General features: G+C 48.5%; 6 protein-coding genes across 6 annotated transcripts; 1 reads left to right on the top strand and 5 right to left on the bottom strand.

Moving 5' to 3' along the window:
* Positions 1-2,357: 2,357 nt before the first annotated feature.
* ACHE_30087A (FAD-dependent oxidoreductase) lies at positions 2,358-3,671 on the top strand (the record flags this gene model as incomplete). Its single annotated transcript, XM_043276667.1, has 3 exons — positions 2,358-2,835; positions 2,886-3,258; positions 3,311-3,671. 3 exons carry the CDS (start codon positions 2,358-2,360, stop codon positions 3,669-3,671), a joined length of 1,212 nt encoding a protein of 403 aa, XP_043134622.1.
* Positions 3,672-7,038: 3,367 nt separating this feature from the next.
* On the bottom strand, positions 7,039-8,208 carry FSF1 (sideroflexin family transporter; the record flags this gene model as incomplete). The annotated part of the gene is made up of 3 exons (XM_043276666.1): positions 7,039-7,814; positions 7,876-8,009; positions 8,105-8,208. 3 exons carry the CDS (start codon positions 8,206-8,208, stop codon positions 7,039-7,041), a joined length of 1,014 nt encoding a protein of 337 aa, XP_043134621.1.
* A 517-nt stretch (positions 8,209-8,725) lies between these two features.
* On the bottom strand, positions 8,726-11,257 carry ACHE_30085S (PHD finger domain protein; the record flags this gene model as incomplete). The annotated part of the gene is made up of 3 exons (XM_043276664.1): positions 8,726-8,906; positions 8,960-11,035; positions 11,232-11,257. 3 exons carry the CDS (start codon positions 11,255-11,257, stop codon positions 8,726-8,728), a joined length of 2,283 nt encoding a protein of 760 aa, XP_043134620.1.
* Positions 11,258-13,286: 2,029 nt separating this feature from the next.
* Positions 13,287-13,989, bottom strand: ACHE_30084S (uncharacterized protein; the record flags this gene model as incomplete). The annotated part of the gene is made up of 3 exons (XM_043276663.1): positions 13,287-13,481; positions 13,539-13,637; positions 13,699-13,989. The coding sequence occupies 3 exons, from the start codon at positions 13,987-13,989 to the stop codon at positions 13,287-13,289; spliced, it is 585 nt and encodes a 194-aa protein (XP_043134619.1).
* A 95-nt stretch (positions 13,990-14,084) lies between these two features.
* On the bottom strand, positions 14,085-15,025 carry TYS1 (tyrosine--tRNA ligase cytoplasmic; the record flags this gene model as incomplete). The annotated part of the gene is made up of 6 exons (XM_043276662.1): positions 14,085-14,146; positions 14,202-14,348; positions 14,413-14,461; positions 14,512-14,727; positions 14,779-14,822; positions 14,911-15,025. 6 exons carry the CDS (start codon positions 15,023-15,025, stop codon positions 14,085-14,087), a joined length of 633 nt encoding a protein of 210 aa, XP_043134618.1.
* A 2,122-nt stretch (positions 15,026-17,147) lies between these two features.
* ACHE_30082S (SRPBCC family protein) lies at positions 17,148-17,716 on the bottom strand (the record flags this gene model as incomplete). Its single annotated transcript, XM_043276661.1, has 2 exons — positions 17,148-17,384; positions 17,465-17,716. 2 exons carry the CDS (start codon positions 17,714-17,716, stop codon positions 17,148-17,150), a joined length of 489 nt encoding a protein of 162 aa, XP_043134617.1.
* Positions 17,717-18,136: the final 420 nt, after the last annotated feature.

Genomic DNA, 18,136 nt, shown 5'->3' with positions numbered 1-18,136 from the left:
CTTCTTATATAGGCCTTTTCTGACGGCAGCTCCGCGACCGCTTAGCTACAACAATGAGCCTCAAGTTGTTCGTGACTCTGTCATCGCATCGTGTTTGGCTCTTACTGTATTTGGTATTGCTGTGTTTTACCCCCTTTTCACCGACAAAGCCTCGGTTTACATCTCACGTGAACACTAGACACGAAGCGGCTTAGCGAATCAACACGGCAATAAATCGGTATATCTTTCTATGTTTAGTAACAACCCTGCCCTGCATATGCACCATCCTTGCATGAATATTATGGCAGATCCCTTGGGAACACAGGGCGTGTGAGTCAACAAGTACAAGTATAGAGTAGTGTTCGGGCCTAAAACGAGGAACGGCCCCTGTCAGAAGAGTCTGGAGATGGTCATAGGCCAACGGGTGGATTTACCTTTTAGGCAGATTCGTCGCAGATCCGTATTGGCTAAGCTTTCGTATATCTTTGCTGTTTTGTTCGTATCTGCATAAACTATGGCTGAGCTGTCAGCCCTAAACGAACCACTGGGAATGACCGCTGACTCATCTCGGTCCTGGCTTGAATTGCAATTATTGTCGATTAGCTTTTCTTTACTTGGCAGCAATGTCGTAAGAGTATTTCCGAGTGCGTAACTAATTGGTTGTTTCGAAGAATATTGATTATGGGATTTGCTGTACATGGACGTGCATATAGCAAATGCAATAGCTATGTATTCAACCTTGGTTCCTTTGCCAACGCCACTTTCTTCCTTCAAGATCCTTCTAGGGTGAAACAATGCTTCGATGCCTTTCATCGTATTGGTCCAATCCATAGCCCGGTTTTCAAGGCCAGCCACGATGCCCGCTTTGTCCATTAATCCATGCCAAAGATGTCAAAGAACACACATCTCATGACTCAACGACACAGTCGCCAAATTGGTCAACAGCACGCTGATTCAACATAGCAGTCACAATTTATGGGGGGAATCCTAGTTTGGTGACTGGGTGACCCGAGACAAGACACGTGGAGTTCTGATGGGCTTCTAAGTATGTTTAGACTGTCAGATAAGGCACCATTCCATGAGACGGGGATACCTTCGTAGCAATCGGGCTGCCCGAGGCGCATGATTCCCTTGAGTAGTGCTAGTCATCCGACTCATGTTGCAGTGCATGAGGGTCCAGCTGCGCTATTATCAGAGTTGCATTTGATCCATATAACGATATGTTATATTGACAGGGATCCGGTTCTGGCAATTGGTTGAACCTTCTATCATAAACTGAAAATAGTATAGTTTATGACATACCAACTATTATCTCCAAGACATGAGTATGCGTGTGATAATTATACAGCCCTACTCTAGACTCTATCTCTATGTAATATCACGTACTCTTTCCTCTGCGGTGTCACCCTATTCAAGGTCATTTGGATCCAGCATTGCGTAGCGAATCTTCATCTACTCACCAGGGCCATGGCTATGGCTCCCGCTTACCTGGTTATCCTAGTCAACAAATAATCGGGGCGCATGAGTGAGAAGAATGAAATTCCATTGGCCTATTTTCAAATTCGGCTACCTAGTCCGGTATAGCTAATCAAGTAACCGGAATTGGTAACCACTGGGCATATTGATCGATTCGTATGATTGCCGACCATCCGCTTAATGCTACTGCGGAGATGCGTTCGGCTCCGACAAGAATCAGCTTATACATGGGGTACGTATAGCCCTGACGTCGCAGCCTATAGTCAATCCATCGTTTCTGATAATCGGATCGGGCTGTCCGGACGGAAATCGGTAATGCTCTGAGAATATTGCTGGTCACGTATATGTTAGAACGAGCATGATCTAGTATTTGAAATCTACTTTTGGCTCGGTATTGGATCGGGCCGGATACGAATAGAGTTGTCAGAACCGTGTCACAAGGTCTGTTTTCTGAGCCTAGGACCCTTCTGTCACTTCCTCACGCATATAGGTCTCAGATATCAACGTCAACCAGCAATTATCCGGGATCGCTGGTAGATCCGAGCCCTGCTTTGGGGCCGCAGGATTCACGGGCCCGAGCTCGGATCACCGAGTCCGAGATCGGGTATAGGGCAAGTCATACAAGTAAAACCGAATATGCGGCCAAGCTGGACGAAGTCTCCCATTCTAGCAACGATGAACTTGTATATATTAAATGGCATCCAGAATTCGTCAATGGATGGTCCTCGCCGACCGAACAACGAATCGGTTTTTCAGCGATGAGATGCTGAACATACATGTCGGCCGAGGAAAATGCTATAAATACGGCCTAGAGACACCGCCAAAGGGGTATACAATCAAGTGACAACTATCTCTCTTCCTGTATCATCTGCTTCATTTCCCATTTACATACAGAACCAAGTATGTCTCTCCAAATTGCTATAATCGGCTCCGGCCTCGCCGGCCTAGCAGTAGCACGCATCCTTCGCGAACATCACGAAGTCACCGTGTACGAACGCGGTGGCCCCGACATAGCCACCGGCGGACAGGGTATTTGCCTGTTCTCCAACGGCATCAAAATGCTCCAAACCATGGGCTTCGATCGCGACCGTGCTGGTGCCGTTCCATGCCACGGATTCCGAACTTTTGACAAGGACGGCATGCTTGTAAAGGACTTCCCGGTCGACTTCGAGGGGAAGTATAAAGCGGAAACCATGACAATGAAGCGGTCGGATTTCCGGGACGAGCTTCTGCGGCTTGCGACTGCGCCTTCGGAGAAGTTGGGTATTCAGGGGAGTCCGGCGAAGATGGTGTTTAATACTTCGGTTGTGGATGTTGAGCCTGATGAGGGTCTTGTGGTGTTCAAGGACGGTTCCACCATTCAGGCTGATGTAGTTATTGGTGAGTTCTCGCGAATTGATATCACAGAAAAGCGACTGACTCAAAGACAGTTGCCGATGGCGTGCATTCACGTCTCCGTCATCGCATTGTCGACTCAAACTATCAGCCAAAGAAAAATGGCATGACATGTTATCGCGTCGCCATCTCCGCTGAAGCTGTCAAAGCGGCACTCGGATATCTCCCCGAATGGTGGGATCCTCGCACAGCAGATAGCCGGATTTCTACTCTGATGGCTGGTGATGGGAGTAGACGCACCGTTACCGCATATCCTCTGCGCAATTACGATTACATGAACTTTTCTTGTCTTTTCCCCAGTCGTCAGGATAGGGGCAATGTCTTAGAGTCGTGGTACGCGGATGGTGATCGACAGGAGATGGTTGATACTTTCAACGACTTCAGCTATCCTCTTCGTAAAATTCTTGAGTAAGTGCCCTTACGCCCATGTGTGGATGTCTCTTGTAACCATTGACCTTAGTATCGCAACCGAGGTGAAAGTATGGGAACTCCAAGACCTCGACCCCCTTCCTCGCTGGAATAAAGGCTGCACAATCCTCATCGGCGACGCCGCCCACGCAATGACCCCAATGCAGGGCCAAGGCTCAAACATGGCTGTCGAAGATGCCGATAGCTTCCGTTTACTGCGCCCAGGTCTGACCCGCGGGGAAGTCGAAGGGGTGCTCAAGCAAGTGGACAGTATTCGCCGGCCGCGTACAGCGAGAGTTCTAAGAGATACTCGGGCTATGGCTAAAGGCATTAGCATGGATGAGATGATAGCGAATTTGGACTTTAATTGTGGGTATAATGGTGTATTTGAGGCATTGAAGGGAATGGAGTGAGCTGCGATCAGTTTCGATTTATAAATTATGCTATTGGGGCTTTCTGTCTGAGACCTGTTCTCCCACAGTGACATTTAGTGAATAGTTATGATATAACTACCAAGAAAGGGATATAGTGAATGACTTTAAGATGCTGTGGGAAAGCAACTTGCACTACACTTGTACCATTATTTGATCTCATCCCCTACTACTGTACAACCATCTAAGACTGCCAGTAGCATAGGCTACAAAAAGAGGTTTTATTTGATAAGAGATGCTAGGCCCTCACCGCACGATTTCTCTTTTTATCTTTTCAACTCCTATCACCATCCCTCCAGTTCCTAAGGTCATACCAGTGATGAATATCCGCCCCAGCGTTTTAGGTGGCCGTAATTGTTGTGTTATTCAAAGCTCAGTACATAAACGATGACAGCTCCATTTCTAGTGAGCACATTGGCCCGTCGAGAACAGCCCCGAGAACAACGTGGCAGACGTGAATACCACAAGGTGACCAGAAATACAACTTGCTGGATACAAATGGACGGTACTGGATTCAGTTTGTACAGGATATAAGAGAGCTCTATGTGCGCCATCGAGAAATAAATCCCATGGGATTACCTCTACTCTCATTTAGGGATGAGGAATTCTCCATATTGGGTGTACTAATTTACACTATTGATAATAGGAATAGCCAGATTCGACGCATTGTAACGTGCATGGTAAGGTTAATTCCTCAGTCAACGAATGAGACCAAGTGCCATCCTCCAATTTCGATATCTGGATCTTCGGCGAATGATTCGGAAGAGAATGACACAACTATTGCAGCCGACTATTACTTGCACTTTCATTGAACTACCACCCGAAACCTGTTGCCGGGGTGTTCAATAGGACAATGGAAAAGCTCCGCTACCATCACATTTTGTGAATCTAAACAAGAGTCTGAATTTCAAGCTCGTCACAACATTCACGTGGCCAAGGAAAAGCTAGAGACAAGCGAGGAAAGACTTCTGAATATGAAGGAAGACGCAAATATGCTAGCGCTCTGTTTCAAAACGAACAACTATCAAGCCTTTCCCACATAATCTACGCCATAATATGCAATATGTGGCTTGCGATTTACATTTAAAAGAGCACCGCGGTGAAATGGACATGCCGAGCAAATATTTCGACAGAAAATGTGATCTGTGGGCTCCCCATTTTGCGCCACTCTTTTGTCTTTCTATGGGTTACCTGGGCTGAGGCAATCGTATGTAAAAAGTTTCTGTGCCAACTGCCGCTTCGGCAGTCTTGGTTCGGTGTGCCCTCGGGTTACCTTCACAGGCTTGAACCAGCCAACCCAAATCGCTCAACGGCGAAGAACCAGCAGACTCAGGCTTTCCAACATAATCCTAAACAACATCGTACTAACATACGAACATCACTGATGAGCTGAGACATGGTAAAGTGGGTAATGCAGAAGATGCCTGCCATCAGCGGATCGTCTCTCGAACTCGGAGTCTAACGAAGAATGTTACTGTTGGCATGAATTTATTAGATTGAGAACTTTTTTTTCTTCTTCCTCGGGGCTTTCGTATGGGCTGAAGAGGCCGGAATCTCCATGGTCCCTGGCGGACCTTACAAAGTGACTATCTGACTCGCGTTTGGAATCACTGTCAGAAGCAGGTGGTTGAGAGTCAATCACCAAGAATCTGATTATCGATATTGCAGTTGAAAAAGTTCAGCTGGGTTATGACCTGTACTGATTGATGCGGGTACAGCGATATGACGGCACGCAGAAAGTAAAGTCACTGGGCTATGGATCCCACCAAAATTCCAACAGACGGCACTTTACCAGCCCAAATTACGGTCTATACAAAGAACTAATAAAAGACGCTTGCATGTAGACCACTTTCGCAGTTGGGCTAGCGCAGCATCAATTCTTTCAGGAAAGATTGAAATCCATTGGGAAGCCTCGCTTTCACTCATACAGGTGATATGGTCATCTATAACCGATCCCGAGAATAATTTATGTCTCGATGATGTTTATACTGAACTAGTTCAGTATTATCTGACGACTACGAATGTCACTTTGCGTGGCTGCCAGTCAATTTTGTCGATTCATCGTTTATGTGCCGCGCCTGGGTGTTTCCACGGCGAGAGAAGAAAAAAAAGGAAAGAAGAAAAGACTAGCCCAAAGATGCCTTCCCTTCAAATTTATGAAATGAAGGCACCAGGCGAATATGCAGCTTTCTTGTTCTGGGAGATATTATCGAGTCGATAGCCTGCAACATGGGCTACTATAATGTCCCGTTCGACAGAGCAGCACGCTAAAACGACAAATCCATGGCAAGAAGGCCGGCCCATTCTAGATGCTACCCTCCAGAAAACCACAGAGAGACGCAACAGTCTTCTCCTCCCAAGGACTATATTAACGTCGGATAGCAAGACAGCATTCTGGGAGTGCTACACAGCAACTGGCTATCCAATACGAGGTCAAAGAACCAGTAGGCCTTTATCACCAGCCCGACCATACCTTGTGTGCTCTCGAAAGCACGCTATTGACGGCATTCAAGAAGTACCTACAGACTTTTTTAAAAAATTGCGCAAGTGGTTCTAGTAAAAGAATAGATGGCTGATGCTTTGAGACAACCACACGTCGAAAAACATGAAGAACTCGTCAAGTTTAAGAAACTAACTCCGGTAGCGTTCCTTGATGATCAACACACATCTCGACCATCGTACCAGTAAACGCGAAGGTCAAGTCATTCGTTTCCGTTGGCACAAGTTAACCAGCCTACATCGCGCTCGCTTGATGGAGGCCCTAGCATACCCTGCTTTGATGATGTAGTATCGTGCAAACCTTATCTACAGCCACAAAAAATCCATGACAATGCGAAGACGACCAGGGCACACATTTTTAGAATGTGGCCCGCTGGCAGAGTTGGAAGGACACACATCACCCGAGTTGCAAATCGTGCTGCAAGACTCCATCTAACGTACCATGCCATGTGAAAGCAGTCCGGAGATATGGCGTGGATACATGCAGAATGCATGTGGACGTTCTCGGGGTCAGTCACGGAGCGTTATGACTGGCGATGCCAAACATGGTATTTTGGTTTCCGGGCAATATTTAACAAATTCGGTTACAAAGAGAGCCTTGATGTGCAAGAAATCGCCCTTGCGAAGTAACAGGCCGGGTTGTCAAATACAGGGTTCTGCAAGAATGATTCTGTTGACTGGGACATGTACAGTTAAACAGAAATTTTCCAGCTGCTGTAAGTAACAGGAATGTATATGCAAGTATGTATATACTTTATCACGCATATCTATACACATCCAAATAAACAAATACCAAACTTTTCCAACCGTTTCCATAACATAAATCATCACTTATGTGAAGGAAAGATGGTTACATCCCCCGATTAAACTCCACCTGCCCATCCAACCCGCCCTTCCCCCAGAATTCCTCCTCCAACGACTTCGCACTAATAGCCTGCCTCTGCGGGAACGCCCCCAACGCAAGCGGCAGCGCAAACAACGACGTCGCCAGAATCACACCCAGATTAATCGGCATCACCAGCCTAGGCCTCGCCTTCAACCACGCTGTCTTCTCGAGTCTGACCAGGATCAGCGGCGGGATGACCATGATGGGTGTTGCGTTGAGCACGCGTGAGATGGCTGTTTCGCCGACGGCGAGCGTCGCGGCTTTCTTGCTCTTGCCAATACTTTGCACGGGTTCGCCGGTTTCTTCGCGTTTCTTCTTTTCGAGCTCGGAGAGGACGGGGTAGATGTCGATTCCTTGGCGGATTTCTTCGCCGCGCATGAGGAAGACGTTCAGGGCGGAGGCGCTGGAGACGGCGGCGAAGGGGACGAGACGACCGAGGATGAGTCGCGTGTTTGGGTTGAGGTTCTTGAGGCGCGGGACGAGGGCGTTCAGACCCAGGGCGACGGAGCAGGATGCGGAGACGGCCATGAGGTAGGACTGGGCCATTTGCGAGAGCGAAAGTGGCGTGGACTTGTTGGCGTTGGCGGAGTTGATCGCAACGTTGAGAGATTGGTTGGTGATCTGCCAGAGGAGTGTTCCGGTTGTCTTCAATCCGGGCGTGAGCATGCCACCCGTAACGACCAGGTTCGACAGGACGTAGCTCGACATGCGGAATGGGAGGAAAACCGGTTCGCCAGTGTCTGCCATTGTTAACAACCACCCCAACCATCTTTTATTCAGATTCATAGGGACGATACGTACCGGGATGAATTGTCGAGTCCACCACCTTCTTCGCGCGCCATAGTTCCGGGGTCATGTTAGGGATTTGGCTCTGTTTATAAGAAGAAATAAGGCTCTTTGCGTTTTCCAGACCCGACGACGTAACGAACATCATCCTTATCCATTATTAACCCTGTTCATCCAAAAATGAAAGCCATTGACCTCAAAAAAGGCCAATTGACTCAATCGCAAACCCGTATAGAAAGCTCACCTCGGATCCGCGATGTCTGCAGCATGGCGCACGCGGCCCCAGTAAGTGCTCAAGTCATATTGAGACGGGGGGAGCTCGCGATTCCCAGGAATAGACGAAGTCATGGCGACAATTGCGAAAACGTGGACTGTACAAGAAAAAAAAAAAAAAACGCCGCGGGGAATTCCTCAAAATATGGCTTTCGGAGGGCGTAAAACATCCCCGTTGTTATCGGGGGCGGTCAGCTGATAAGCCGGGTCGGCCAGTCGGGGTACTACCCGGTCGTTTTGACCGCCTTCGCATAGCGACGGCAGTATTCTTTTTTTTTTTTGGTACCCCTGTAGAAAAGAATAGAAAGGTAGGTATTCGATAGTACTCTGCTAATGTAGCATACAATGGTATCACAGTGAGGGTTGCCTCGGACAGAAGGAAATATTAGAGCAATGAGAATGGCATAAAACAATGATGCATGCAATAGTTTGTTTGGAACGTGGAATAAAAGGGGTATGTCTAGAAAATCCTAATGCAGAATAAACAAAATCATAACAAATGAAATGCCGGAATCTATGTCGGCTGCCGTGCAGCGTCATCACATGAGAGGTTGGAATGGTATGTTCAAGAGTAGGTCCATGTCACATGGACTTAGCGGAATCGAAACGATTTGTGTGCGAGAGGGGAAGGAGGTCCTTGTCCGGCTCCTAATGGACCACGGACGCGTTGCCGTGACGGGGTCTGGGCACAGAACATGCAGACGTAGACCGATGGTAGATGGGACCGTTCGAGGCCGACGCATTTTGTGTGAAGCCAATGATTGCATGATTCACTGTTCGGGTCAGGATCAAGCTTTGGAAGGCACTAAGCAAGGAACGAACTTACCACTGAATCATGAGATGGCCACCATTCTCCATAGAATTGCAGACACATCGGGTCCCATTGCTTGGGTAGTTACTATAACGATTGGTAATAGGAGTCGCGAGATCAGGATCCGTCATGGTCGTGGGAGACGAAGGTATATGCCGAGAGTTAATATCCAATTCAGCACTGAATCGGGGCGGTGATGAGCGAAGGTGTGTCATGGCAGGAGGGCGTGAAGACAAAGTCGGCCGCGGCCCGTAGCTAGCCACCTGTGGCCGTAGGTTCCGACCTCGCTCGCGGAGAACCTTCCGAAGGGCATGCTGGGCATCACCAGAATCTTCCTCAGGTTCGGCCAGAACATCCGAGGCAGAGCTGCTGCTAGCATAAGTAAAATCGGAGTTCAGCACAGGCGTCTGTCGCTTGCTGGGCGTTCGTCTCCAGTCATCTGACGAGGCAGGTCTGTACGACGATAACTGGGGTCGTCTAGAACCACCTCGAGAAGAGCCCTGCCAAGGAGAAGCCCGCCCAGAAGGACCAGAAGCCACAGTCGAAGTGTAGGAGCCCTTTGAAACCGGGCGGGAACCCGAATCACTTCGCGCAAGCATAGGCCGACCGGCGTCAGAGAAGGTAAACGAAGGCTGGCGGGTGGGGACGGGGTATTCCGAATACTCAGCACCATCATATTCACTCTCCGTGGTCGATCCCTCGAGGTCCAATCCGGTAATTGGGTCTGTCAAGCCAGTTGGGACTTCAGGGACGGTTTGCATCTCTGCCTTTGCGCGCCCATCCTTGCCAATTTTCAATACGACAGAGGGTGAGCGAGTCGGGAAAGACGTAGCCACTGAGTTAGACCGGCTTAGTGTATTTCTCTGTTTGACAGGCGACAGCCGACCCTTGGACGGACTCTTCCGAATCCCACTGGTGGAAGCCATCGCACCGCTGGAACTTCCCAGCACAGGCCGGTGGGAAGAGGATGAGAGGGAACTCTGAGTCAGACTTCTCGTCAACCCTGGCCGAACTCCGCGAGGGGTAAAATCTTCATCGTCATCGTCATCTTCGTCTTCGTATGGCGGTTGCATCCGGTGCAAGCTCTGGGCCCGACGCAGCTGCTCCCGTTTGGACTCTTCCGTCTGGTGGTGATAAGGCTGTCGGGTTGGTTTGGAGAGACGCTTTTTCTCCGGCGTAGGTTGTAATCCACCGAAACGTCGTGCAGGAGAACTGAGAAACATGGCCGGGTCCTCAGCCCGTGTTGATGGCAGACGAGGCGAGGTCGAGAAGGGGGCAGGGAAGAAAGCTGCGTCTGCTGGGCCGGTAGTGGCTGTGGTGGTGGGCGGCAAGGTGAACCCGCTACCGTGAAACTCGGGCAAGTCTACCGTGCCTTCAATTGCTGGTAATTGTGGGATGATAGGATCATGCATAGCACTGGTGCTAGTCGGGAGATTCAAAGTATTGCTCCCATTGGAGCCAAATAAGTCTACATTAGATGTACCTGACAAACCCACATCACTCCCCGGTTGTTGGTGATCCAGGTGATCATCCCAGAACAACTTTGCTTGTGGTAAGAACGGCGATGTGGAAGGATCGAGTGTTCCCAGTTGAAAAAGATCGGGAGACGATTGAAGATGTGCAAGCATTCGCGGAGACGAGCCCATAAAACGACTTGGGGTTTCCAAGTGATTACCAGGGGCACTATCATGCTCCAACCCGGTCACCTTCCTCCTCGACGCACTGCTCGGGGGTGGAGTCTGCATGGAGGCCGCCGACTTGGCCGACCTGGGACCATCATCACCAAAAGATCCCCCACCATTCGGTTTCATGGCATGGATACGCTTTGCCGTGTCTGTCCCCTCCACCTTGACACCACTTTTCAGATGGTTCGCATCATCGGTCTGTCGGAGATGGTTCGAGGGTGTGTTCAAGCCGAACCGCTGAGGGGTGCGAAGGAATTCTGGGCTGGAGGCATACGGATCGGAGGTATCCCAGGTGACTCGAGGGTCGTAAAACGAGGATTCGAGTTTGGGGGTTTGGAAGGTAGAATCGCCAAAGAGCGTAGGAGTCCTCGTGGGGGTTGTAGGTTCACCGCTGGGATGGTTGAAGCTGAAAGAGAAGAAAGGCTCCATCAGCATCATCGTAGACAATTAAGCAGAAGGGAGGGTGGAAGGCAATTGAACGCAATGAGGCATCCAAGAATATCTCGTATCTCAGTATAGAACAAGAGTGACCACCATCCCCGCAAGTAATTGACAGCTGAAATCGTGAGGAAGGGAGAAGCCAGGAGTAAATAGGGACATACCTGTGGGCGGGCTGATCAAAACTCATGTCAGTAGCAGCGAGAACCCAGCAACCATTCAAAGCGAGGTGCCAGGCAACCTAGTCCGAAGCCTTCCAGATACTTGGGGAAGCGAGGAATGCTCGGGAGGGGGAGGGAAGGGTGCGAAAGGGATCGAGGAACGACGACGACGACGACTGAGTAAGCCAGAGATAGGAGTCGATCATTGAAGCCAAGCCCGGGAGTTATAAAGAATCAATCGATCGAGGGAGGGAAGAAGAAAGGAAGGCTGAATGGACCTCGATGGTCGTTGGTCGTTGGACTCGTTGGTTCGTCTTTAAAGGATAGGCTCGGACATTGTTGGGTCTGGTAGAGTTCTTGATTTCAGTTAGAATGACAGAGTGAAAGAGAAGGACACAGAGTAGAACAGAAGACTGTACTCTGTAGTGTAGGAAGGGAGACAAACGTCGAGGGATGAGGCTGTCTTTCAATCGGAGCTCTAAAGCTGCCCTGACGACAGATAAAGGGAGTGAGAATTATTACTACTTTGTCAGACGAGTTTCCCAAGTCTTTCAAAGAGTGTCAATCAATTCGAGTTAATTATAAGAAAGAGAGAAAGAAAAGTGTTGAAAGAAATAACAAGCGAGAGGAATTTTTTGTGGTCGTCCTGTAAATTTCGTAACGATCCAACAGCTGGTTTTATTGCTCTCCGCAAGAAGAGAAGGTCCACTGGACGGAGTAGATTTATGAATTCATTATTTGGATCTGAATGATGACGATCTTACGGTTACGATGTTCGGAAAAGCAAGTACAAGCAGTAGTAGCAGTAAACAGTAGTTGACTAGACTATGTAGTTGTAGCTTACTCCGAAGCTATACAATTAAAGTACATAGCAAGCAAAGAACTGACATCACAATTGTACTCGTTCAGAGTACACTACGACTACAACTTGAAAACATACAAATACCACCCTGGCCCATGGATCGACCATGAACCATTGCCGTCCGTATCTCATATAACTCTCGTCATCGGCTTCATTTCGGCCCCCAGCCTCATCACTCGCAAATCGCAATCCCCCCTCTGATCCTGGTCCAAAGTCTGTCCCTCCCGAGTACGAATCAACCAGCGTTTAAGGACGGTCTGACGGTTCCAGCGCGGGATCGTTCAGCTACTCAGCGTCCACCGAATGATTCAGAACTCCGCCGGAAACAGTAGGTCGTACGTCTCTCCGGGGATGGATGGAAGGGTGACCCTCTTCGGGTCTTGTCCTGTGCTGAGTGCCCCGTAGCCTAGTCTAGCTTATTTTCTAGGCGTCATTCCGACTAGGCTGTCGTACTTTGTTCTCTGGAGCCCCCGGTTGTAATGGCAATAGAGGCTGAATTGAATTGGCTGCAACGGGTAACTGTTCCGAATTTAAAGACTTACCCGGACAAGATAAGAGTGAGACCCCATGCGACGGCCGGTTAGTCTGAATAAAGGGTGATAAAGACGGGTTAGTTCAGTGGTAATCTTCTGTTCCATGGTGAGAAGATGTATCCATTCCGATCAGTAGACTCGGTTCTTCCCCTGACGGGCGCTCCATGCAAGGAGACTCGGTGTCAGGGATGCAAACAAAGCACAGGTCCGGGATAGCGGTGACAACTGGGATCGTAATCTCAATGCAAGTTGTCATCTTCGGCAGCATACTTACGGCGCTCTTTCTTTTGTGAATATCATCGAACGAGTAACAAAATTGTGGTTATAGTTATACAATTTTTGCCCACGGAATCAGGCATAAATACCAGCCACGCACTGCCACAGTGCCACATGCTGCCACGTGTAGTTGCCCCAGGCAGCATAAAAATACGAAAGCTCGTATGAAACCGTACAAGTATTGGAATATCATTGCTTAATCCTGTTCCTGTGAGTAATTGTAAATCATTGTATCTCGAAACAATGGTGTACAGTAGTGCCGAGTATCAAGCAATGCTTTTTATATTCATGGACAAATGTACCAAACGTATTTAGCATAACATTTTCCCTCGAGTCCTTCTTCATTCATTTCTCATTGAATCGTTCATCGTCCATACTCAGTAACACCTACTGAACAGACAACTTATCCATCGCTTCGCTGGCACTCTTGCCCACATCCGAAGCTGTAGCCTGAGATGGTTCCTTGCCCTGCTCAGCCTGCTCCTCGGCCTTGGCAGCGCCGGGGTACTTGCTTCCCTTGTCCTTCTTGGTCTTCTGTTTCTTCTCCTTGGGGGCTTCAGTGGGGTAGGCCTTCTTTTCAATCTGTTGCCATGTCAGTAAAAGGGTGCAGGGAAGTAGGATAGACTTGAGAAAGCTTACCTCCTGCCACTCAGGGGACGAAGTGAACTCGTTCTGGATGGGGTCGAGGAGGCGGCGGAGAGCAAGGTTGACGGCGGGTTTGAGCAATTGGGGAGTAAGCTGTTGGAACAATTAGCACAATCATTGAGCGTAATCATTTTACACAGTTAAGGGCACATACCACATCAGCGACATAATCTTGCTTCAAGCTCTCAATACCCTTGTACACAAGCGGCTCCGCACCCTCGCGGTCAACCTTGAATGATCGCTCCCCATCGAGCAACAAGCTAGCGGGGAAAAGGACATGCTCCACGAAGGAAACAAGCCCATTGTTCTCCAACTCCTTCGGGGGAGCGTTGGCCTTCTTGATCTTGCGCGCGGTGACTTCAGGCAGGTCAAGGAGGTCGATCTTAGAGTTGGGGTCACTGGAGGACATTTTGCCAGCCCCAAGCGACGGCACAAGATGATTCATCAGGTCGTGAAGTGTGTCAGCATTGCATTCTGTAGGAAATGATGAGGGGCTTGCAGCTTACGAGCACGAGTTTTGTAGCCGACTTTCGGGAGGGTCTAATCAGTTAGTACAACATGCTTCAAACCGGCGGTGTATGTACGTACTTCCATAGCAAGGGCTAGAGAGGTTAGCATGTTGTCCATGTACATAGGGGATAGAGCGATGGAGCTTACCGAAAATCTTTCTCTGGTCAACGCCACCAAACTGGGCGTGGACATCCAGCGCCTCCTCATCAAGCGCTTGCAGCAGGGGGTACATGAGGCCACTGATAGGTGCATTCTGGCTTTGCTTGACAACCTCGGCACCAGCCTTTTTGGCGTCTGGACGGCACAATCAGCTTTAATTATACAACCCAAGATATAGGCATAGGCATAGAGCGCATACCATGTTCCGTTACAAGCGAAGCCAACCGGTAAACATCCATTGTGTATTTCTAATCGATCAGCACTTTGTCCATTCAATTGAAAGAGGGGGAGAGCATACCGCCGACATCTGGTAAGAACTGCCCAACACAAACTCCAACTTCTCAATGGGCACATTAACAGCTCGCAGCAGAGCCGTGATACAGTAGCGGTAGTACTTGGCCCGGTACTCAACCAGCTCAATGGGGGCCTTGAGGTTGTCCAGGAAAGCGTGGACATCAGCCAGGAGGATCTTGACGTTGCATCCTGCTTGGAGGAACTGGGCAATTTTCATAATCTAGTTTCATTAGACATGTTGAATTAGTAGCCTGGGGTCATTTGAGCATACAGGGACGAAGTATCCGCAATGAGGCTTGCCCGTCGGGGCGGTTCCTATTATGAGTCAACTCTGGATACATAAATCGCAGCACGATTGCAGCAACGCAGCAAAATATACGTAGAGTGCCTGGAGAAAACCTACCCCAGTAAATCCGCAGTGTCTCGCCCTTATCCAGGACCTCATCGATGATTTCCGGATTGAGCACTTCGGCCAAATTCTCCCGGATGAGCTCCAACTTAGCCTCCTTGGTAGCCATGGTGTATGATCAAATATGAATTAACAGTAGTCAATCACGTCGTTCTGAGCAAGATATAATTAATTCTCTCGTTGCAACACTGCGATGGCAGATGGTTGACTCACTCCGGAATTTGATAAAGGGCAAAGTGGGATGTCGAAGAGGTTTTTCCGGTGGGTTTATGCCTGAGGCACTCAAGGCCCTACATGTAGTTAACTAGTACGGAGCACCCGTAACCCAACAAGATGGCTGCACATTGCTCTTCGTATCATTGAAGAAAAATCAATATTCACTCCTGAAATGAGCTGTGACCCTTCTCCTCTTAAATTCCTATCGCACTCGTCACACCTTCTCCCCCTTATGGCCAGGATTCAGGCCCAGAAGCTGATTTAGGAACTCTCTGCCTCTTCTCCTCTTTTCTTTAGATGTCAATCTCATCGACACCCGTGCAGCCGAGGGGTTAGACAGGCCGTCCTATATAGCATCGATACATATACCCACCAGGTGAGAGCAAATCTTGGTCTACATGTGTGCATGTGCCACTTCCTGAAATAAGTCGACCATTTCTTTCAATGGATGTAACATATGACTCTATGGAGTCTCATAAGCGATTGTACTTTTTCTAGGGCACCATCTCAACGTCTTACCAATTCGAAATTAGCTGAGCCATGCCCCGTTATTCAGGAAGATTTGATTCGACGTTACCCTGATAACTGGCAATGATATTGATACACAGCCCGCATTCTTGAAAAAATGAATGGAAGAGCATTACGCCTCCTATACGGACTCTCTGCGTATTCTACAAAATGGCATGGGATTTTGGAACTTATGCGGCTGATCTGGGCAACGGCACTTCGTCCAAGTTGAAGAATGGAATGAATTACATTGACCACATAAATCCGACGTCTGGGTATCCGAGATACATCGAGCTCCAGCTACAGAGCATTTATCGGCTGGGCTAACACATTCTCCATGTTCAAAGTGGAGTGCTTGAATGCCCAACAACCCAGCTGGGCCGATGAAAACTGTTGCCTCCAATGTAACGACCCATGACAAATGTCCGGCTTCTACCAAAACTCCCGCTGATGGAGTTATGACTCTTTTGGGCGTCAAATAATACGGGTTCCCGGACAGAATTATCACATAATTTTGACATACAAGAAACGCGAATACAACTGAAACATACAACCAATGACTCATGAGACTACACATCCACAACGATAAACAGGACTGCTGTGAGAGCGCATTTTCACCAAGAAAAGCATTAGCCTCAATGTCCAAGAGTCTCATATTGATTACATTTTGTGCTCCTGCTTCTTCAGTACACTTTCTATAGACTTGAAATGCACGACCCAGCCGCGATACAGAAGCATCTTTAAAAAGCTGTCCCCCGGCCACAACATGGGTTCCACTGCTCCTAACATTCTAGTGAAGAAGCTTCTACCTCATCCATATCTCACCACAGATATGGGTCGAACATGAGCTAAACAAATTGACCGAGTTCAAAAGAATATACTGACAGTCCAGCTCGCTGCACGCAGAGCCTAAGGCTAAGGATAAGAAAGCTACAGATGGTATATATATTCCAAAAACATGGCTAAAACTGATGCGACTCCCAAGGGTGCCCATATGTAAAGTTCGTTCTGACTGCCAACTTCGCAGGCCATAAGGCAGGACATGTCAGTGGCGATCTCCGTTATGGCGCCTGTTTTCTGAATTTGCGAAACAAGTCATCTGGACTTAGATGGTGAGGCCATCAAGCTGCAGGTACTTGGAGAATGGAGGGTAATGCCTTGTATCATCAAGGTATGTTGATCAGTTCTGAGATGGTTCCGACTCACGTAGACCAGAGACAGACAGCAACAAGCCCCTGGGTTTTCTGCTGTACTTCGCCTGAGCATCAACTGGGTTTCTGTACCACAGATGTCTTCCAGATAGGGCGACGAAGGTCCCATGCCTATCATTCACGATTAACCAATGCAGATATCACTATTCGACCACAAGCTGGTTTCTCTGCTAAATGGTCCGTATGTAATATACATCTCGAATCCACTGGGCAGTAGGGCATTTATGTATATCTCCTCGCCCCTCTGAACACATCAGCCTATATTGTAGTCCTATCCTATTCTATCCCCATAAACAATCACCCCACCCTTAACACCCCGTCCCTTTTCAACCCCCTCGCAACCTCAACCGTATGCGGCACAACACCCCGACTCAACTCTCCTCGTCTCGCCTCTAACTCCTTAACCTCGACACTCCCAGCCCGTAATTCGGGATGCGGCCACTCGAATGTAAACGTAAGAAACAACTCGTCAGCCGGTGACGTTGATATGATATTCGAAACGACCTGGCCTGTCGCGGGGATGTGGAAGTCAACCTGTACAATCTTAGTCCCACCCAACATAATCTATACTCCGGGTACAGAAATAATCCATCTAGATACAGGGAGAGAAATACCTTCATACCCCCCACAAACACCACCCGTTCCTCAACACCATCTTTACTAGCATCGTCGCCCTTGAATGAGACTTTCCTCGTTAACCTGTTCTCATTCTCGGATATAACCTCGGAACTCTCAATGACAGGGACGAATTGTTTGGGATCGCGCGCTTTGAGCACGAGGGCTATCCAAAGGTCTTCTTTTGTGAGTGTTGGTGTGCTGCCTGAGGGGTTGACAGGGATTGTTGTTGAGGCTGTTATTAGGACCATGTTGCTTGTTGCTTTGTTGATTGATTGGATTGGGTTGATGATTGGTTATGGTGTTGATAGTTGATGCGGAGTGAGGGTGGTATGATGGAGTTGAATGCGATGCGATGCAAAGTATGCTATCTTTGTAAGCGGCATTCCACAATCGTAGGATTGTCAGTTACTGGCGCATATCTGGTGGAGGTTTCACTGTAAAGTGTCGGATCTTGATGTTACGACATCTGGACAAGTCCATGCAATCCATTAACCACAAACATATAAAGTACAAAATATATACACGAAAGCAATGCAATAATCTCCATAATATAGCATAACCTGTGAAAAAGACATGGTATATAACCCAAACTCGCCTACCCCACAACTCCCCAGCCCGGTCAGCTGAAAGAATATCAAACCAGGCGAACCGAGCATTACCAAGTAGTA

This window comes from Aspergillus chevalieri, chromosome 3, assembly GCF_016861735.1.
Source record: "Aspergillus chevalieri M1 DNA, chromosome 3, nearly complete sequence".
Classification (NCBI taxonomy): domain Eukaryota; kingdom Fungi; phylum Ascomycota; class Eurotiomycetes; order Eurotiales; family Aspergillaceae; genus Aspergillus; species Aspergillus chevalieri.
This window is presented reverse-complemented; position numbering and strand designations above follow the sequence as displayed.